Source organism: Ascaphus truei, chromosome 17 (assembly GCF_040206685.1).
Source record: "Ascaphus truei isolate aAscTru1 chromosome 17, aAscTru1.hap1, whole genome shotgun sequence".
NCBI lineage: Eukaryota > Metazoa > Chordata > Amphibia > Anura > Ascaphidae > Ascaphus > Ascaphus truei.
In genome coordinates, this window is record NC_134499.1 from 31,551,273 (window position 1) to 31,574,911 (window position 23,639).

The window sequence follows — 23,639 nt, forward strand, 5'->3', positions numbered from 1 at the left end:
GGGTTTGCCATGCAGAAAAGAAAAAGGGGGCTGAGGACTTGGCTGTAATGAGGTCAGTGACCCCCTGCTGCTGCTGCTGCTGCTGGTGGAAGCACAGAGCTTTATCCTTACCGCTCACACACAGACTCAGGCTGCACAAGCCTTCTTCACAGGACTCCTCCCGGCTCTCCTGGTCTCCTTCCTCCTCCTCCTCGTCTCCTGCCCTGCTGTTCTTCCTCCGTGAGGGTCTCCTGACATTTCGAAGGACCTTGTTGACTCTGTTCATTGGCTTTGGGCAGAGTCCCTCCGGTATCTCCTGTGTCCCTCAGGTGGGAAGGCTAGCCCACAGAGGGTCTGTAGCCCACAGAGGGTCTCGCTAGCCCACAGAGGGTCTCGCTAGCCCTGGCAACTGGACACCAAGCTTCAAATCCTGCAAGTGTGAGACGAAAATGCTCTCCGCAGATAAGTGGCAGCCTGAGCAGTTCCTCCGCTCCTGTGTGGGCTGATACTGGTGTTTTCTTTCTCTTCTCTGCTGACTTACAAGAGCTAATAACTCTTAAGGGCAGCTCCCTTCCAGCTTCGTGTTTTTGATTTCAGATTCCAGTCCCCTCTGTGGCAGGCTGTTATTATCTCTGCAGGCTGAACGCTCAGCTGCCACTCACGAGAAGCACACAGCCTTCAAAGCTCTGGCACAGTCAGCAGGGATGCAAAGCCACATGTGAAACAACCACATCACACACTGGAAATATTCAGAGTAAGCAACGTTGCTGTGATCCCTCTCATATCTAAAGAGATAAGGACAGGAGGAGGCAGAGCACCAAAGGACTGCTGCTTAGGCATCAGAGGAAAGAGCCATTAGATTAATTGTCAGCTCTTCAGGAAAGGGAATCAATGTGCAGGCAAACTGTACATTACCAATATCTATGGATATATCGATGTATTATCTATCACCACACATCCACCCGTGGTGGGAGCGGTGATAAATAATGAATAGCTTTTATTTGAGCTAGTGTACATATGCATTTGGTTTATACGTACATTAAGTATGTGTCATCATAATGTATAAATATCCTAAGTATGTCATTAGTACTCCAGATGCTCCAATTAGCGGAAGGTTCGGAGCTTCAAATGAGTGGAGCTCTCAGCTGTGAGCACAGGCAGAGAAAATAGTCTGAAACTACAAAGGACTCAGCAACTAGGGATGAAAGAGCTACTGTGCTAATGGTTTATACAGTGTGTTGAAGATATACTTACAGTATATACGCACACAACAGTAGGGTAACCATATGTCCGTATTCCAAAGAGGACACCGTATGCAGACCGCGCAAGCGCGAGCAATGAGCGCCGCATGCGCGGTCGGCTTTCGTTCGTGCATGAATGACGTTCGAGCAGAAGCCGACGGGGCATGCCCGAGCTCGCACGTGCGCGTTTGGCACTCACCACTCACGCATGCGCAGTCGACTTTCATTTGCGCGTGAGAGGTCGGCGTTACCGGACATTGTTATTTATTTCGAAATTCCTCCCAGATACGACCCTATACGACAGTGATAGCATGTTAAGCTGCAACCACGTCAAGGTAACCCTTCCAGCAGGTGCCTACCTAATTCTCTACTATGTGCTATATATATATATATATATATATATATATATATATATATATATATATATATAGATATATATAGATATATATATATATAGATATATATATATATATATCTATATATATATATATATAGCCTCTACGCCAGGAGTGGCTAACTACAGTCCTCAAAGGGCCAACAACAGGTCAAGGTAAGGATATCCCTGCTTCAGCACAGGTGACTCAATCAATGGTTCAGTCAGAATGACTAAGCCACTGATTGAGCCCCCTGTGCTGAAACAGAGAGATCCCTAATACTTGGCCTGTTGGTGGCTCTTGAAAATTGCAGTTGACCACCCCTGTTCTACAACATGGGACCCCCGTGGAGTGGCAGACCCCATGATGCAGTGACTACGTTATGGGTCACTCAAAAGGTTAAATCCCAGTGACAGCTCCTTGTGACCTTGGACAAGTCACTTTATCTGTGGCTCTGGCTTCATAAACGAGATACAGTATGGAGCTCTTCAGGGCTGGGACACACATTGTGTCTGCAACACTCTATGTAAAGCCCTGTGTACACTGTCAGAGCGTACAAGAAACATTATTATGGGGAAAGAGTTGGGAATCACAGTGCAGGTTTTGCTAATTTATGGACTGGTAACAAACAGTAAGAGGTACATGGAGGGTGACCCATCAATAATTATTTATATACTGTACACACATATATTCTACATTCATAGCTATATTATAATATATACTTAGGTACATTATCATATTCCTCTCTTACCACTCCTTTCTCATTATTTCTCTCCCCTTCATCATCATCTATCTTGCTCTTCCTCGTTGTCTCTGTTCGTTTCTTCTCCCCCCCTGTATCATTTTCTTTGCGTGTTTCTCTCCCCATTTCCCTCACTCTCTTCCTTCACATCTCAGCGTTTTCTGTCTCTACCAAATAACTGTCTCCTCTCCCTCTGTCCACCCTCTCCATTATCCTCTCTCACAAAACTGTATGGCACAGAATGTACTGTGAGAGCTGAATGCGGAGAGCTGTTATACCAGAGGCGGGCAACTCCAGTCCTCAAGGGCCACCAACAGGTCAGGTTTTAAGGATATCCCTGCTTCAGCACAGCTGGCTCAATCAGTGGCTCAGTCAAAGACTTTGTCTTGATTGAGCCAGCTGTGCTGAAGCAGGGATATCCTTAAACTCTGACCTTTTGGGTGCCCTTGAGGACTGGAGTTGCCCACCTCTGTATTATACCGTACGTACTGTATTTAACAGGCATGTCAATTCTGTGCTGCCCACCTCTCACTTCAACAGAAAGTTGCAGAGAGACCGCTCAGCGATCTGCTTTTAATTAGAGTTATATTTATATTTTGTATACTCAGGGCTAAAGTTATTTCTACACACCCAGGGCTGAAATTATTATAATTTTACTTAATAGGGCAGAAATGTTACTTTTACATACTCTGGGCTGAATTTCTCATTTTAAATCCCCAAGGAAGAAATTATCATTTGAAATACCTGAGGCTGAAATTACACTTTTTTTTTTTTTTTTTTAATACTTTGACAGAAATAAAAAGTTCATATATTCGGAGATGAAATTATAATGTTATATACTCAAAGATTAAATTATAGTCTTATACGCCCAGGGACGGGTTGTTTATCAAAGAGTGATACCGCTGATTTATATACAGTACGGAGCCTTTATATACAGTACGGAGCCTTATATATTAATTTTTGTCTATATAACTGTAGACATTTTCTCTTACCCGGAGTCTGCAGATTTAATTGTATGTATGTATGTATGTATGTATGTATGTATCTATGTATGTATGTACGTCTTATTTACATAGCACCATTAATGTACATAGCGCTTTACAGCTGTAATACACGTGACAATCATATAAATAACAAATAGTACAAATAACAGATCATGGGAAGAAGTGCTTCAGACATAAAAGTGACATTTAGAAAAAGGAGTCCCTGCTCCGAAGAGCTTACAATCTAATTCACTGAACACTGATAGCCATTAGGAATCCCTATCCCAGTGAATAGCCATTAACTGTTGTACTGTATATGGCTATCGCAGTTTAGTATATAACCTCAATGTGTGGTTTTAACACTGTATCATCTTATTCCTCTTGTCATAGGAAATAGCTGCAGGAAACAGGAGCTCAAATGGGTTTAAGTGGGAGTTATATGCCTGCCAAGGATGAAACATTAATAACCCCATAAAGTGCCTTTGTAGAGAAATAATTAAGAGCAGGACTTGCACTGAGTAATATTAACAGTTCTTCTATTAATAAGGTTCTTACCTATGCTGTTTATGGGATTCTAAACAGAGTTATTAGTGTCAAAACTGATTAAGCGGCTGGAGGTGGGGAACACTTGGGGAGGAGTCGTTTGTAGGAAGTTGTCTGTGAGCACAGTGCTGTACAGATGGGTAGCAAGCAAGTACAAGCACACAGGCTTTAGTACAGTACAAACAAAGGAAACAGTGTGCGACTACTGAAACATGAGTATAGACCAGTGGTGGGTAACTTCAGGCCTCCATGGCCACCAACAGGTCAGGTTTGCAGGATATCCCTGCTTCAGTACAGGTGGCTCAATCAGTGGCTCAGTCTTCGAGGACTTGAGTTGCCCACCCCTTTTATAGAGGCACAAAATAATGATTGCTTGTGACTGTGTCGAATGTAACCCTGCTAATCACCTGAATTACTTTTTGTACAAATCATTGGTCATAAACGTTTTAATGACAAGTCAGAATTAGTCAAGAATTGTGTTACAACAATACAGATGCAGAATGTGATATTTCCTTTTATTTCCTGCTCTAACCACCATTGCCTAATCAAAAGCGTGTTGAAAAGGTTTTTTTTCCCCCTTGTAAAAAAACAATTTGCATCCATGGATACAGTGATGTATGCAGATCCACAAATCATTACACTGCTCCAAATCTGTAATGCAAGGCACCCTATAAATTATATGAGTTATAATAACTTTATTTCATATAGAGCTTTCTCCCAATTGGACTCAAAGTGCTTTACAATTGCAGTATAGCGCGCGGTGCGCAGCACATAAACATTTTTGCAGACACAGTCCCTGCCCAGATGAGTTTACAATGTATGATTTTGGTGCCTGAGGCACAGGGAGATAAAGTGTTACCCACTAGGTCACAAGGACCCGACACCGGGAATTGACACCAGGCTCTCCTGGTGCAAACTCGGTGTCATTGTTATCAATCAGTGGGGGTTATGCAAAAAGCAGTGATAAGTGTTTTTAAGTGAGATAATTGCTTTTTGGCGCAATTTATGGCGCAATTTTTTTAGCAATGACTGTGTTTGGATGATGAAAAGCCTTTTAAGCGCGATACTGCAATGTTATCACTTCTTTGTGAATCGCGCTGCACGCAATATTGAGAAATAAAGGCATTTATTTCACTTAAAAACACTTATCACTGCTTTGTGCATAACCCCCGGTGTCTTTACTCACTGAGCCAGCCCTTCTCCCTGAGAACACTCAGTCCATACATTTAACATACATTCCTCTGTAAAGAGAGTTATTCAACCAGATCTCCCGGCTGCAACACTGGAGATTACCCAGATTACATAAACAACACCAGATCAATTTTTTTATTTTTTTTTAAATCTGTCAAAGGCAGTTTTCTTTTCTTTAATAAATCTAATGATGTTTTTTTCCCCGTTTTACCATCCAGCAGATGTTAATTAAAAAAAAAAAACCCCTCTGTGTACCTGTTGATTTGTATGCTCCATTTTAATAATAATTACATTGAGGTGAAATTACCATTAAAATTATTAAATAAAACCCAAGTACTGCACTGTGCTGTTTATTTATTGATACATTCTGCTCAGAAGGTTGGGAAGGACTGGAATTGGGATGAGATATAGGGGACGGATATTACAGGTAAATCTTCCCACAAAATAGCTTCTTCTGTATTCTGTGCTTTTAAGAAGGACTTGTGGCACAATGTTTAAAGTGCAAAACACGTTTATGAGTTAAATTCCGGCCTCTTGTAAGGCCACATGTACAGGTTACCTCTTGTAATTTCGTAATCTACTATATATTTGTGAAATCACTGTATGTCTGCGTCCCAAGGGTCAATCGCATTGGACCTTGGGCCTGTCACTCCTGCTCAGGCCATGCCCGCCCCCGCACACCTCTCATTGGCCTACGTCCAACACCAATGCCACACTGTCCCACCCCTCACTGACTCTCATTGGCCTGCGTCCAATGCCCGCCCCCGCACACCTCTCATTGGCCTGCGTCCCACCCCTCACTGACTCTCATTGGCCTGCGTCCAATGCCCGCCCCCGCACACCTCTCATTGGCCTGCGTCCAACACCAATGCCCTAATACTTCCACACTGTCCCACCCCTCACTGAGTTTTGGGAACGCTCTGGGGCCACGCTTCACAGCTATCAAAACCTTCACGTCTGCTACCACAGACTGCCGAATCAGGTACAGCAGTGTTTCCCAAACTGTGCGCCGCGGCGCCCTGGTGCGCCGCGGCTTGGCTAGAGGGGCGCTGCGATCAGGGCCGCCAGCAGCGGGAAACAAGGGCTGCTAGCTCATTTAAAAAAAAAAAAAAAAAAAAAAAAAAACCTCTGAGGGGAAGCAGAGGAGCGGTCACGTGACCGCTCCCATCCAATGGGGCTGCAGCCTGCCCGGCATTGCAACTGCAGAGCCACCAGACAGCACCAAGGGGGGGGGGGGGGTATATATGTATGTGTGGTGTGTATAGCTACTATATATTTCTGAAATGTCTGTATGTTTGTCTGCATGCCCTGTGTCCCTAGGGCCAATCGCATTGCACCTTTGGCCTGTCACTCCACCTCAACACTGTCCCACCCCTCACCACACTGTCCCACCCCTCACTGACTCTCATTGGCCTTCGGCCAACACCACTGCCACACTGTCCCACCCCTCACCCCACTGTCCCACCCCTCACTGACTCTCATTGGCCTTTGGCCAACACCACTGCCACACTGTCCCACCCCTCACCCCACTGTCCCACCCCTCACTGACTCTCATTGGCCTTTGGCCAACACCACTGCCACATTGTCCCACCCCTCAGTGACCTTTGGGAATGCTTCTAAGCACCTAACACTCACCGCACTGCCTCTTACAAACACCCCCCTCCACCACCACCCCCCCCAACCTCATGCACCCCCCTCCACCACCACCCCCCTCAACCTCATGCACCCCCCTCCAACATCACCCCCCCCAACCTCATGCACACTACAAACGCACGCCACAGCTCTCCCGCTACTGCAGCCCATCACCAACCCCCCTCACCCAAACATACAACGCACGATGCTCCATCACCCCCCCCCCCTCACACCAACAGCAAACGCACGCTGCTGAACATACAACGCACGATGCTCCATCACACCCCCCCCCCCCCTCACCCGAACATCCCCGGAGCACACCCAAAACTACCCCACCCCCCTCACCCATACATCCACCGCACGATGCTCCTCCGGAGCCCCTCACCCCCCCCCCCACCATCCACCGCACGATGCTGCTCCGGAGCCCCTCACCCCCCCCCCCCCCACTCACCCGAACATCCACAGCACAATGCTGCTCCGGAGCCCCTCACCCCCCTCCTCACCCTCTGTCCGCCCCCCCCCCCTTTCCTGGCCGCTGGCCCGCAACAACGGAACTACCCCCTATCACCACTCCGCGGGACCTCAACATCACCCGCTCTCCCGGAGCACCCTCTCCCCCGGTGCTCCCCCCCTCCCCCCCCCCAGAGCACCCTCTCTCCCGGTGCTCACACCGCTCCCCCGGTGCTCCCCCCCTCCCCCCCCCCCCCCAGAGCACCCTCTCTCCCGGTGCTCTCCCGGTGCTCCCCCCCCCCAGAGCACACTGTCGCCGCTCTCACCTTCAGGCCTAGAGGCCGCGCCCCCAGCTCCCCATCCCCGCGCGCGCTGCTCCGGCTCTCAGGCCTAGCTGTCTCTGTCGGGAGCTGCACGGGCCGCGGCCCACACCCCCCCTGACCTGAGCGTCTCAGCTCCGCATCGCCGGGGGGAACCGCCGAGGAACCCGAGGAGGAGCGCGGCCTGGTGCGAGGTAAGTAACCGCACGGGAAGAGATCTTTCACCCCCGGCCCGGCCCTTCACCCCACCCGGCGCTTCACCCCACCCGGCCTGGCGTTTCACCCGGCCCGGCGCTTCACCCGGGCCGGCGCTTCACCCCCCCCCCCCCCCCCCGCCCTGGCCCTTCACCCCCCGCCCTGGCCCTTCACCCCCCCCCTGGCCCTTCACCCGCCCTGGCCCTTCACCCGGCCCTGCCCTTCACCCCCCCCCCTGCCCTTCACCCCCCCCCTGCCCTTCACCCCCCCCCCTGGCCCTTCACCCCCCCCTGGCCCTGCCCTTCACCCCCCCCCCGGCCCTGCCCTTCACCCCCCCCCCCCGGCCCTGTCCTTCACCCCCCCCCCCGGTCCTGCCCTCCCCCCAGCCCTGCCCTTCACCCCCGCCCCCCGGCCCTGCCCTTCACCCCCCCCCGGCCCTGCCCTTCACCCCCCCCCTGCCCTTCACCCCCCCCTGCCCTTCACCCCCCCCTGGCCCTGCCCCCCCCCCCCCCCGGCCCTGCCCTTCACCCTCCCCCCCCCCGGCCCTGTCCTTCGCCCCCACCCTCCCTGCCCTTCGCCCCCACCCTCCCTGCCCTACACACGTACACACACGTACACACACGGACACACACACGTATATACACACACGTAGGCACATGTATACACACACATGTAGACACACGCGTAGACACACACACGTACACATACACACGCAGGCACACGTAGACACGCAGGCACACGTAGACACGCAGGCACACGTAGACACGCAGGCACACGTAGACACGCAGGCACACGTAGACACGCAGGCACACGTAGACACGTAGACACGCAGGCACACGTAGACACGCAGGCACACGTAGACACGCAGGCACACAGGCACACGTAGACACACGCAGACACGTACACACACGTATACGTAGACACACACGCACGTGTACACACACACACGTGTACACACACACACACACACGTGTACACACATGTGTACACACACACACACACACGTGTACACACGTGTACACACACACACGTGTACACACACACACACACGTGTACACACACACACGTGTACACACACACACACACACGTGTACAGACACACACGTGTACACACACACACACGTGTACAGACACACACGTGTACACACACACACACGTGTACACACACACGTGTACACACACACGTGTACACACACACACACACACACACACGTACACACACACACACACACGTGTACACACACACACACACGTGTACACACACACACGTGTACACACACACACGTGTACACACACAACACGTGTACACACACACACGTGTACACACACACACACACGTGTACACACACACATGTGTACACACACATGTGTACACACACACGTGTACACACACACGTGTACACACACACAACGTGTACACACACACACACGTGTACACACACACACGTGTACACACACACACACACATGTGTACACACACACACACACGTGTACACACACACACACGTGTACACACACACACACACGTGTACACACACACACACGTGTACACACACACACACACGTGTACACACACACACACGTGTACACACACACACACGTGTACACACACACACACACGTGTACACACGTACACACACACACACACGTGTATACACACACACACGTGTACACACACACACACACACACGTGTACACACACACACGTGTACACACACACACACACACGTGTACACACACACACACGTGTACACATACACACACATGTACACACGTGTACACACACACACACATGTGTACACACACACACGTGTACACACACACACACACACACACACGTGTACACACACACACACGTGTACACACACACACACGTGTACACACACACACACTCACGTGTACACACACACACACACATGTGTACACACACACACACACACACGTGTACACACACACGTGTACACACACACACACACACGTGTACACACACACACACACACACGTGTACACACACACACACACGTGTACACACACACACACGTGTGTACACACACACGTGTACACACACACGTGTACACACACACGTGTACACACACACGTGTACACACACACACACACACACGTGTACACACACACGTGTACACACACACACGTGTACACACACACACACACGTGTACACACACACACACACACACGTGTACACACACACACACACACACGTGTACACACACACACACACGTGTGTACACACACACACACGTGTACACACACACACACACGTGTACACACACACACGTGTACACACACACACACACACACACAAACGTGTACACACACACACGTGTACACACACACACACACACACGTGTACACACACACACGTGTACACACACACACGTGTACACACACACACACACGTGTACACACACACACACACGTGTACACACACACACGTGTACACACACACACGTGCACACACACACACGTGTACACACACACGTGTACACACACACACACACACACGTGTACACACACACACGTGTACACACACACACACACACGTGTACACACACACACGTGTACACACACACACACACGTGTACACACACACACACACACACGTGTACACACACGTGTACACACACACACACACGTGTACACACACACACACGTGTACACACACACACACACACACACGTGTACACACACACACACACACACACACACACACACACGTGTACACACACACACACACGTGTACACACACACACACACGTGTACACACACACACGTGTACACACACACACACACGTGTACACACACACACGTGTACACACACACACACACACGTGTACACACACACACGTGTACACACACACACACACACGTGTACACACACACACGTGTACACACACACGTGTACACACACACACACACACACACACGTGTACACACACACACGTGTACACACACACACGTGTACACACACACACACGTGTACACACACACACGTGTACACACACACACGTGTACACACACACACACGTGTACACACACACACACGTGTACACACACGTGTACACACACGTGTACACACACGTGTACACACACACACACGTGTACACACACACACACATGTACACACACGTGTATACACACACACGTGTATACACACACACACACACGTGTATACACACACACGTGTATACACACACACACACACACGTGTATACACACACACACACACGTGTATACACACACACACACGTGTATACACACACACACGTGTACACACACACGTGTATACACACACACACGTATACACACACACGTGTATACACACACACACACACGTGTACACACACACACGTGTACACACACACGTGTACACACACACACACACACACACACGTGTACACACACACACGTGTACACACACACACACGTGTACACACACACACGTGTACACACACACACACACACGTGTACACACACACACGTGTACACACACACACACACACGTGTACACACACACACGTGTACACACACACGTGTACACACACACACACACACACGTGTACACACACACACGTGTACACACACACACACGTGTACACACACACACGTGTACACACACACACACGTGTACACACACACACGTGTACACACACACACGTGTACACACACACACACGTGTACACACACACACACGTGTACACACACGTGTACACACACGTGTACACACACGTGTACACACACACACACGTGTACACACACACACACATGTACACACACGTGTATACACACACACGTGTATACACACACACACACACGTGTATACACACACACGTGTATACACACACACACACACACGTGTATACACACACACACACACGTGTATACACACACACACACGTGTATACACACACACACGTGTACACACACACGTGTATACACACACACACGTATACACACACACGTGTATACACAAACACACGTACACATACACAATGTATACAAACAAACATGTATACACACACACACACAAACATGTATACACACATGTATACACACACATACACTATCCCCAGCACCACCACATCAGCACACCGGTATCCCATGCCCCCCCCCCCCAGCACACTGGCATTCTCGGCTCCCCACCATTCCCAGCCCCCATCAACACCATCAGCACCCACACATTGGCACCTTCGCACCTCCCCATCGGCACACCCACATCCGCACCCCCACATCCGCACCCCCACATCAGCAACGAACCCTCCCAAATCAGCACACCGATACAATCACCATCAGTACAGCCACAGCAGCAGTACCACCGCACACTGCCATGGGCCGCGTGGACCACTCCCCACCCAAATGCCACCCCCACACCACAAACATCCCGGGCAACGCCGGGGCTCTCAGCTAGTCTACTATATATTTTGGAAAGATGTTTGATCACTATGCATTTGGACACCTTTGAAGATATGTAACCACATTTTGCATGATGGTTCCTGACTTTAAAGCTGCAGTTCAGGCAATATTCTGCACGTGTGTTTTTTTTAATAAATCAGTTCTGTAGTAAGAAAAAATACTTTTAGCATTTTCTGTTTAAAAAAAAAAAAAACAACTTTGAAAGACCAATTTTCTTGTATTCTATTTTAACAAGCATGCTTGTTCCTATAGCAACGATTTACATTCCCCATATTTAAAGATGTCGCCAAACTTTGCCGATCAATAGACGGAGAACGAATTGACCGGCAGCTATGCAGTTCTTTAGGTAATTAGAGATTGGCCACATAAAACTATTGAAGTCAAAAAATTAATTAAAAAAAAAAAGAGACTGAACTGCAGCTTTAAGGAGCAGGTTTTTGTCTATGTTTGGATATAATTGGATACATTCTATTTTTAATTCTATGAGTTATTACAATGTCTCGGACAAGCAGATCAACCACTGGGTCTTGTAGCTGGCAGGCTATGTATCTGGCGTGCGACAGCATAATGCACATAGCCTGGTGGCAGATAAGCAGAGTCAGATAGCTATAATGTTTACCCAGAAAGCAGACGAAGAAAGAAAGAGAGGAACTGAGTTGGCACGTGAGGAGAAAGTAAGAATGCTGGTGAAGGAGAGAAGAGGCGGAAAAAAATTGGGGACCTCATAAGGTATTAAAGGAAAGTGCTGGGAGAGGGATGAGGGGGGGGGGAGAGTGGAGAGAAGGGGGTAGGGGAGTGTGTGTTTAGGAGGGGAGGGATGAGGCAGGTTTCTTAGAATTCCCAAACAATGCTGGGTACTTTCAGCTAGTGATAACATAATTACCCCTGCAGTGGCTGCCACGCCGACCAGAAAGCAAGAAATGCGTTGCCAGGATTCCATCCTAGTGGTGGCTGCATGGAAGCCTCTGAAGCTTGATGCGCTACAATGCATTGATGCTCTACAACAGGGGTGCGCAAACTGGGGGGGGGCGCAAGATTGTTCAGGGGGGGGCGCAGCGCTTGCAGAGGTCCCGCGCTCTACCCCCAAGGCATTTAAATGAATACTGGGGGATCGCATGAAGCCTCTGCAACTTCACTTACCTTCTCTTCGGCGCCGCGTGGTCATGTGACGTCACGTTGGCATGGCAACGTGACATCACGTGACCCCGCGGTGTCATTTGACGCCGAAGAGAAGGTAAGGGAGGGGGCGCGAGCAGGGAGGGAAAGACTGCGCACTGCTGATCTACAAGATACTTTTACATATCTAGATCATTATTTGCATCCCTCCTGTCAGAATATCTCTCGCCCTCCTCTCTATCCCATCCACCCTTATTCAATATGAAGTGGGAATGGTGCCGTCCTGTCCTAAATGTTCTTTGGAAAACATGGAGTGATGCCCCTCAAATTTCTGTTAACATTATAACTTAGAATGAAAGTTCATCAATGACTCATTTAGATTGTAGGGTAACTTGATGATAAAGGGCTATATTTACTAAGTTGTGCTCTATGACACCTTGAAGTGAATTGGCTGCATATAGGCTGTATTCCAGCACTGGGAGGTGTCTTATGGCATATAACTACTTAGTTAATATGGGCCTGTACGTAGTCCTCTTATTTATTTGTTGTATCAGGCCCCCTCCCCCCTTATTTTAAGGCTATGCATTGAAGTGATGAATACACAGTCAGTGCAAAATAAAAATTAACTGATAATCTAATAAATATATATATAAATAAAAGTCAGAGGGTCTTGTATGTCTGATGTATCAGGCGTGAGCTCACTGGTGACATCATAATGCACATAGCCTGGTGGCAGATATGGAGAGTCAGATAGCTATAAAGTTTAGACAGAAAGCAGATGAAGAAAGGGAGGAAGTCAGTTGACATGTGAGGAGAAAGCAAGAATGCTGGAGAGAGAGGCGGAAATAATTGATGCCATCTTAAGGTATTAAATAAAAGAGAGGCAGGAGAGGGAGAGAGGGGGAGAGGGGGAGAGGGGGAGAGGGGGAGAGAGGGAGAGAGAGAGAGAGAGGAAAGAAAAAACGTCAAACCTATCATTATTGATGGGAGGAGAGAGAGAGATGAGTGGGGGAAGACAGAGAGAAGGGAGGGAGAGAGAGAGAGCGGGAGAGAAAGGAGAGACAGAAGGGGGGGAGAGTGAGATAAGGAGGAGGAAAGAGAAGGAAGGAGTGGGAAAGAGGGAAGCAGGGGGGGAGAGAGAAGGTTGGGTTTAATTGAAGTTTCCTGGCGTTAGTGCATGATCGGCACCCACACACTTCAAACCCCCATCCTCCCCCTTAGTATGAAAGCACTCCGCCACACAACACCTTGTTATTTTAAACATGCCTTTTACAAGCGAGACCCCTCTATAAAGGAGATACAATAGATTAGAAGCGTGACGTCTCCTTGCTGCTGATTGTGCACAGTGTCTAGGCCAGGGCCGCTGGGCCTCCTTACTGCTGTGTAAAGCGACGCTCAGGCGGGCGGTCTGCAATTGAGCTGGTTTATTAAAGTTGTAAATTAGGGGATTTATAGGGGACCGCGTGACTCTGCATTGGGAAGCTATTTCCCGAGTTTGTAGCTGGTTGTCTCAGATCTCGGACGAATCTTGCAGGACTTCTGAGCTCTTACAGACAACATAATAATTCCTGTATATACTTTATTATCATGTTGCCCCATTGCTGTTTTTGCATAGCAGAGCAATGTGTATCTATGCCTATCAGCCCAAACATGTACATCTGTTTGCAAAGAAATGCACAACTACCTGCCATGATAATTGTAATCGATCTGGTGCTTCAGGGGTTAATGGCTCAACCATTTGGGGTTAAAAATACAATGCACTGGGTTTATGACTGGTCAAGACATTTTTCGGGGTCTGTGCAGGGGCTTCAAAGAGACCTTAATTGGGGGGCCTATCATGAATAGCCCACTAAAAATGACATGTGGGGTTTAGTTTTGCAGCGTCAAATGATGCTGCGGGGTCATGTAACGTCATGTCGTGACCCCGCGTCATCATTTGACGCCACATTGCCATGGCGATGGGTCACGTAACGTCACGTCACATGGTCCCGTGGCGTCATTTGATGCCGCGTTGCCATGGTGATGTGTCCCAACGCATCTGAATCCCGGTAAGTAAAGTTGCAGAGGCCTCACGCGATCCCCCGGCATTTAATTTCAATGCCTTGGGGAAGAGCGCGGGACCTCTGCAACCACCCGTGCCTCCTCCGGAAAGTCTTGCGCCCCCAGTTTGCGCACTGCTGCTCTACTGTACCTACTGAGAGTTATATGTGTGTATCTGTGGCAAGGAGTGGCATATAATGAATACGGACACGAGGTCTAGCAGGTACTAAAGGACAGATATCCATTTGTCACTCAAATTAAGGATCAAGGCTGTCGTGATTCATCTTGTTGTGTTCGTAATGATCGCCTGAATCTATTGATGTGACTCACGTGTGTCTCAATATTAGAGGTATGAAGTTATGAGTGCGTTTATATACTGAGGAAAAATCTAACGGCCGTTTGTAGCAGTTTTTTTTTTTTACTCTGTCATAAAACTGTCAATCTCGCAGCTGATTTAAAACAGGGGTGGGCTTATGTTGTTTCAGTGGGGGGGAACATATGATACAAGTCTTAGCAAAGATTATGAAAATCAGATTTCAACAGAGGTGTGTTTTGGACCAAACACGTGAAGTCTCATCCCTGCACCAGTGAGCTCTGTGGGAGAAAATTCTGATATATGGTAACTTAATGTTATAGGGATTTCTGCTTTGTTTTATCCTGTTATTTTATGAAAATGTCCTGCATTTACTGTAATTGTATGTTGTTGTAATCCTTTTCTGTAATCTAAGCACTGTATTTTTATATATATTAAAACATTTAAAAAGTAATGTTTTGGGCTCTTAATGAACTTGTGCGCGCTCTGGAGAGAGTTTTTATATTTTCGGACACATTTTGCTACAACAGATTTTTTGTGTTAAGTGCATAGTTCTTTTTATTATAAAGGAGGTCCTGAGATCCTGGCAGTTATATTAATTTTACATCATTTATTTTTGCATTTCTTGGGTGGTGGAAGCAGCGTATAGATTTCATTGCAATTGAGTAAGGGGTTAATATTAACTCATTGAATGTACCTTGCGCAGGAGAAAGGTGAGTTGACTGGAGTAGCCGTGTGTATTAATTCTGGTTGTATATCTAAGTCATGTGCTCACTTGTGCGCTGTTTGTGACAGGTGGTATATGGGGACGGATGTAGAGGAGATGTTGTGCATTTGGGGGACCTTTGCAAGGGTGAAGTGTGGGACAGCTAGAGAGCTGTGTATTAACCCTTGTCCCATATGCAGGTCACGTGCTCACAGGTGTGCCGTATGTGACATAGACGTAGAGCAATGTTTTTATGTGCAGAGCAATATACATTTACTGTATGTGTAGTACAATATATATAGTGCTCACGTATGGATGTGAAACTTGGACCCTAAATGTGAAAATAATTCCGATGCTTCAGACAACTCACAGAAGTATAGAGAGATGTATGATGGGTAATTACCTGAAGAGACAGGAAAAAGACTGAATGGGCTTGAAACCAAACACAAGTCTGAAACAAGGCTGAAGAAATTAAAATGGCGGTGGGAGGGACATATCGCAAGAAGATATTACCATTGTTGGACAAAGATGGTACTCTACTGGATTCCAAGAGACATTAAAAGACCAAGACGACGGCCAAAATAAGATGGGAGGGTGAAATCAGAAAATGTGTTGGAGAGACGTGGAGAAGAGAGGCTGCAACCGCAGGAGCAGGGAGATCATTGGGGATCATCCAGCAGTGGGGCACCAAGAGCTGATGCTAATATATATATATATTAACAGTTTATATCTATTTGCAGAGCAACGAATACTTATTTTCAGAGCAATAATGATGACTTATGCGCACAGCAAAATATATTTATTTGCAAAATAGTATGTAGCTATGTGCGGAGCGATATATACCTATGTGCAGAACAATGTATATCAATGTGTGTGTGTGTAGGATTTCACCATGTTGCTCTCCCCCAGCAGTGAAGAGGTTAATTAAATTAGTGCTAGAGCATCAGCCAAACAGAGCTGAATATATACACAAGCCCCCATCAAAACGTACTCCTGGGGCTCTCCGATAAAGAGATTTAATAAATCTGCAGCCGAGTTTTGCTTGTACCGATTAATAAGTGCACACTGGGTAGGAAGCAAACGCTCCAAGAATCCGGCTTATCTCCGTGCCTGGCTTGGGAGCGACTCAGCAGCCGGCAGGGCCTTATCACAGGCTGCATTCCTCATTTCTATTCCGTGGGCTCAATAGGCTTAGACAGAACCCCCGGATCCTGCAGTATCCACCCCGAGAATCTACATTAACCGCCTCCAGAAGGAGCTGCTCCAGTAGCTGCCCCATCCCCGCCTAGTAAATACAAGCAAAATGACATTGTATTCTCACGGCTGGATGGAGTGAAGTGCGAAATATGAAAGGAATAAAGGCTGCCGGGGCTGATAATGGGGAGATAATTACACCTCGGCGGGAGCTGCAGAGCGCACAGTCCCTGTGCAAAGTCTCAGGACCCGATGTCTATCTCCCAATTTCCATACACCGCCGGTGCAGGGTCCTTGCCAATCACCGGCTTCCTAATACCTCCATACAAGCTGCTGCCATTCCTCTATCTCTGGGCTCTGGCAGGGAGAGGATGAACCAGCCCTGCTGTGAACAAACAAGTATAGAAATGAACCCCATAACTGCCAAAGAAGCTTGCAACGTGTTACTCCCCTTACTGATCCATGGTACCTAAAAACGACTTGCTGACACAAGAGGAACAGAATTGGAGAGAGAGAGAGAGAGAGAGAGAGAGAGAGTACATCCTGATGCAGAGTTGCTAAGAGACGCATGTTAAATATTCCTCTCTTAAACCTTGTGTCGGAGCTGCAGCACCTCAGGAGTTAAGTAACCCTTTAAGTCAGCCGTGTTTTGCAAACCCAGGATATTATCTACAGTTCCTCCTGGAACACACAGAGTTAAGCTTGCGGAGCCACAAGTAAATGGCCCAGATGAATCTCTCTGGTTCTTAGAAATGGTAATTTAGGCCCTAGAAGAGCATAGCTACAATCACCCCAAATATTCTCTTTTAGGGCTAGTGGATCTCTGCCTCAGCAACTAAGAGGTTAATCATGTTGCACACATACCTGAGAGTTCTGGGTTTCTCCATTTCTTGCCATAAAATAACTGCTGGCTTCATGAACAAGGAGAAATAAAGTACCCGCGCTAGCAAAATTTATTTGGGCGTTTTGCGCTGTTTTAAGTGGGTAAAAGACAGACTACACATGCCTAATTTGTAGGGCACAGACTCAATCAAAGAGGTAGCCAGCCTATGCATAACCCGCAGCGCTCCTATACACATATATGAACTGACCACTCATGTTTGGTGTCACTGCAAATCCTCTCACTAAGCAGAGTGTAGCTATGGCCTTGGTAATGTCCACTGAATCACCTTGGAAAGAGTTGTATTGTATTGTACTGTATGTCTTTATTTATATAGCGCCATTAATGTATATAGCGCTTCACAGTAGTAATACACGTGGTAATCAAATAAATAACAGATAATATAAATAAAAGATCATGGGAATAAGTGCTTCAGACATAAAAGTAACATTAAGAAAGAGGAGTCCCTGCTCCGAGGAGCTTACAATCTAATTGGTAGGTAGGGGAACGTATAGAGACAGTAGGAGGGAGTTCTGGTAAGTGCGTCTGCAAGGTGCCAAGCTTTATGTATCATGTGTCCAAGATTATCCAGTGCTATTCATATGCTTCTTTAAGCAAGTGTGTCTTAAGGTGGGTCTTAAAGGTGGATAGAGAGGGTGCTAGTCAGGTACTGAGGGGAAAGGCATTCCAGGGGTGTGGGGCAGTCAGTGAAAAAGGTTTAAGGTGGGAGAGGGCTTTAGATACAAAGGGGGTAGAAAGAAGACATCCTTGAGAAGAACGCAAGAGTCGGGATGGTGCATAACGAGAAATTAAATTAGGGCTGAGATGTAAGGAGGAGCAGAAGAGTGTAAAGCTTTAAAAGTGAGGAGAATAATGGAGTGTGAGATGCGGGAATTGATCGGAAGCTAGGAGACGGATTTCATGAGGGGAGATGCTGAGACAGATCTAGGAAAGAGTAGAGTGATTCTGGCAGCAGCGTATAGGATAGATTGTAGGGGAGACAGGTGAGAGGCAGGAAGGCCGGACAGCAGGAGGTTACAGTAATCAAGTTAAACACTTTCCATTTGGAGAATGGGTGCAATAAAGGATGGCCACATCCCCATACAGACTACACCCAGGAGGCACTTCAATCCAGCATGAAAATGTGATGTCAGAATGAGTGATGAATGATTTGCAAATGTATGTATATCTTTATTTATATGGTGTCGCTTTACAAAGACAACCCAGTACAGGAAATTATAATAATACAATAACTGCAGCAAAGTCAGACAATAGGAAAGGAAATTCTTGCCCCAGAGAGCTTACAATCTAAGTGGTATGTTGGGAGACATACAGAGAGAGCAGGTGAGGGAATAAGTGCAGTAGATGGCAGTGCTTGGCCACAATGGTTAGTAGGAGTGACTGGGTGTGGGAGAGTAGCCATGAGTCCAGGCTATTGGGATGCTCCTTGTAAGTGGTGAGTTTTCAGGTTGGTCGTTTTTAATTTACATGGTTTAACACCATTGTCAGGAAGGCGTGGCCAAGATTGGTGTGTATACGACAGGGTCCCGGATTTGGAGACACATCCCCAGCAGCAAGAAGGAAGAGTAGAGAGAGGAGATGAGAAGTGTATTTGTGGGGGTGCTTTTTACTGAGGGGTCTAGAATGCTTCGAGATGAATGGTATCTCCCATTTTGGTTTTTATCATCCCAGGGCGAAGAAAGTGGCGCACGGAACCAACAAGTAGCAGTGGGAGAAAAAGGAACGCCCATAGGGATGGGTGTCATGGTGTTATGCGATGACTCAGGCAGTGTCCTAACTTTATTACTTTAATATTTCAGTAAGGCGACATCTATCAGAAAAGGGAACTATGACACTCAAGTAGAAATCTATTACGTTTCTATGACTGATTTCAAGACAGTAAATTTAAGGTCAGGCGTTTCATGTCAAGGCGCTAACATACGGGACAAGTCTGCGTCCCAACAGACCTTTCCTGGACAACGGACAAGTCAATAAAATAAGGGACAATACCGTATATATGGGACGTCTGGCAACCCTACTCACACTCATTTCTATAACTTTTTCTTGTGTGCTGTAGATTAAATCCAAGTGCGAATGGTGTATCCTGCCCTGTTTTCAGCCAATACTGTATTTTCAGTGATGTGAGCCTTCTTCACCATTATCCTTGGTACGGTCTGTTACCTTCCTTGCCTTAGTAATTAGTCTTGTTGTATTCATTTGTCTGCTTCTGTGCTCATACTGTTTTATTACTGTTCATTAAAGTTGTCATTCACCTTTTTACACGGCTATTCCTTATCTCCAAAACACTTGAAATGCTCATGCTTTATGATATCATTAAATTGTTAATCTGTTAAAAAGTTGGCATTGCTCAGGTATTATATATTTAGTATTGCTGGTCTCTGAAGTGGGAGTCTACAAGATGGACTGAGACTTCTAGAAGCAGTACCTCAGTTTGACCACATCGTCAAGGCTTCCGGTCCCTCAAGGCCATTGTCAGCTATAATATCTTGTACATAGTTATGTCACCACCAGGTTATTTCAGGTCACTAGTTGAGGGACTAGCGCCTCTAGGTGGTTTCACGGATTATTACTGTAACGATGCTCGGCAGGCAGGATGCTCTCAAGCAGAATGCGGACCCGCAGGGCTGAGGTAGGAAGGTGAAAGAACCGGCCTGAGTCCTGATAGAGTAGTGAGTCATAGGCCGAAGGTCAGGGCTGGCAGCAGAGTTGCGTAGTCGGTGTGGATGCAGAGGTCGAGGCAGGCTGAAATCAAAGGTTAGCCGAGGTACGTGAGCCTTGTCTGGTAACGTGAAGACAATAGGAAAGCGCATTGCATGTACTCAGCATGAACTGAAACTTTGCTCGGCAACTTCCTGCTCACAGGGCTGTCTTTTTAAAGGATGTTGCGAAGAACAAAAATGGACCATCTAGCCACAGAGTGCGAGCAAGAGCAAAATCCTGAACCGGAATATGAAAACCCCGGAAAGGATTCTGCCAAACCTCATCATTACACGGTTCAACACTGCTGTTCTAGACTAGGCCCTGTATGAATAGCGACCCCAGTGGTTGGACCGAGTATTGCATGTCAAATTAGCTAAATTGTGTAAATTGTATACCTGGATTATTTTAACTCAGTCTAATGTAACCCTCTATTGTGCTTTATTAGGTGCCTCAGTTTGGGAACATTGCACATCCTAGCGGTTGGGTTAGGGGCAATGGGAGCAGCTGGGAGGGAGATGGGAGGCACTGCTATGGTTAGAGTATTAGGATCAGAAGCGGAAGGAGATGGTTATATACTCTCTAGCGCCCCCCAGCTGTTATCTCCTGCCGTGGTAGCAGCGATTATACTGTTTTTTTAGACAGCAGGACGATAGGTCTGGACACTGAATCAACCTGTCCTCCTGTTAGAGGCTTTCCGTCACAGGCCCTTTTTCAATATGGTGTAATGCAGCTCCCCAGCGCTGGAGAGGGGATCAGCACTGGGAAACAGCTCCATGTCATATTAAATATGGGGTCCTCTAGATGGCTGTACAGCAGGAGTGAGCAACTCCAGCCTTCAAGGGCCACCAACAGGTCATGTTTTCAGGATATCCCTGCTTCAGCACAGATGGCTCAATCAGTGGCTCAGTCGTAGAATGGTGTTTCAGCACTGCAGTGCGGGACAGCTCCTGAAAGGGAGTTTCCTTGGATTGGCCAACTTTAGGCCTCAAGAGCCACCAACAGGTCAGATTTGCAGGATATCCCTACTTCAGCACATGTGGCTCAATCAGTGGCTCAGTCTTCAACAGAGCCACCTGTGCTGAAGCAGGGATATCCTGCAAACCTGACCTGTTGGTGGCCCTTGAGGACTGGAGTTGCCCATCCCTGCTGTAGTTGTTTCCTCTCGTCGTATAATGTAAACGTGTCCCTTTCATGAAAGCGCTTGTAAATTCCTTAACACTTTTGCTGCTGGAAAGACGGGATCTCAATCATGTGGTCGCAGACCGGCCCCCAGTGACATGAATGGAAGTGGTGCGGACTCCCCCTAAAAAACCCAGAAAGAACACCATGACCCTGTACATCATAAGGTCCCCATGATGTGCCAGCCCTCATTATGTACAGGAAAAGTCAAATGCCATCAGTGCACAAACAAAGAATGCAGACCTGTGCTCCCCCACCCTGTATATAGGAGGGGAGTAGAGGGGGGTTAGGTGCAGGCAGCACGGATACAGCTGTAACTATTGGCGATTTCCAATAATGACCGTGCATTCTGTATACAGAAGACATGTTAGATACAGAGTATCCATGCTCAGTATTCCTGTATGCTGAGTGTCACACATGTACTGCGGTGACCCTGCACCTGGGGATAGGAGCTGTTAGAACACAGGCTGCTGGTACCCAGCGAGCGTGGGGAGAATAGATGCAAAATGCAGAGAAATCACAGGCATGATTAGCTATTCATCACTGAGCCTTTCAGCAGCGCACCTGCTCAGAGCAGCCAGCAAACCGCACAATGGGTGCTACAAACACCCAGGAACACGATGCAGTGCGCAGTTAACGCTTCAACTGCCAGCCAAGCCTGCAACACGTTGCTCGCCGGATATTTTAATCTCTGATTTGCATTAACCCTTGCTGAATATTTACTCTCTTAGTACCTCTGGTGTATCTTCGCACGATGCAATGTAGATCCCAGCATCTGAAGGCCTACTAACCCGTTTAACTCTAGGGAAGAGCTCTGAGCAGAATCTGTCCTATAAGTCTGTTAGTGTATCCCTGTTTTTGGGGACCTGTCCGGAGGGCAGTGAGAGAGCACAAGTTAGAGAAGGAATTAACCCCCTCCACCTTCACGGCCCACCTACTTCAAATATAAAATAGACACCATCAGACATTATATCATCACGTATTGCTCCACACGCACCACCTACCTACCTCTGCAAACCAAATCTACCCTTAACTCATTTTCATTGTGACCAAGAGATCTCTGCCCTAAACTCATTATCTCACCCTACTACCAGCTCCCTTGGCTTTCCTACCTTACATCTTCGCTCCCTCTCTGTCACACTAACTCCCTCCTTAACTTTTTCTCAACACTGGCACATTACCATCTTTCTTTAAACAAGCACTCATCACACCCATTCTAAAGAAGCTCTCCCTCTCACCGCCCTCTCCCTCTCATCGTCCTATCCCCTTTGCCACAAAGCTTGTATACAACCGCTTGACTCACTTTCTCTCCTGCAATTCCCTGCTCGACTCTGCAATCTGGCTTCTGCACTCTACCCTCCATTGTGACAGCACTAACAAAAGATCTAAGTAGCTAAGTCTAAGGGAC

The 23,639-nt window shown here is 47.5% G+C and overlaps 1 protein-coding gene across 6 annotated transcripts in view; it reads right to left on the reverse strand.

Moving 5' to 3' along the window:
- GRIP2 (glutamate receptor interacting protein 2) overlaps positions 1 to 23,639 on the reverse strand; it is a 175,567-nt gene that overhangs the window by 75,426 nt on the left and 76,502 nt on the right. For 2 of the 6 annotated variants that reach the window (XM_075574631.1, XM_075574632.1), the window contains exon 1: positions 112 to 640. The exons of 3 other annotated variants lie outside the window; for them this stretch is intronic. In XM_075574631.1, coding sequence (XP_075430746.1) covers positions 112 to 265 — 154 coding nt within the window. In that variant the 5' untranslated portion in view covers positions 266 to 640. Of the gene's footprint in view, positions 1 to 111; positions 641 to 23,639 lie in introns of those variants that run through there. One more of the 6 variants, XM_075574624.1, reaches the window with a different exon arrangement.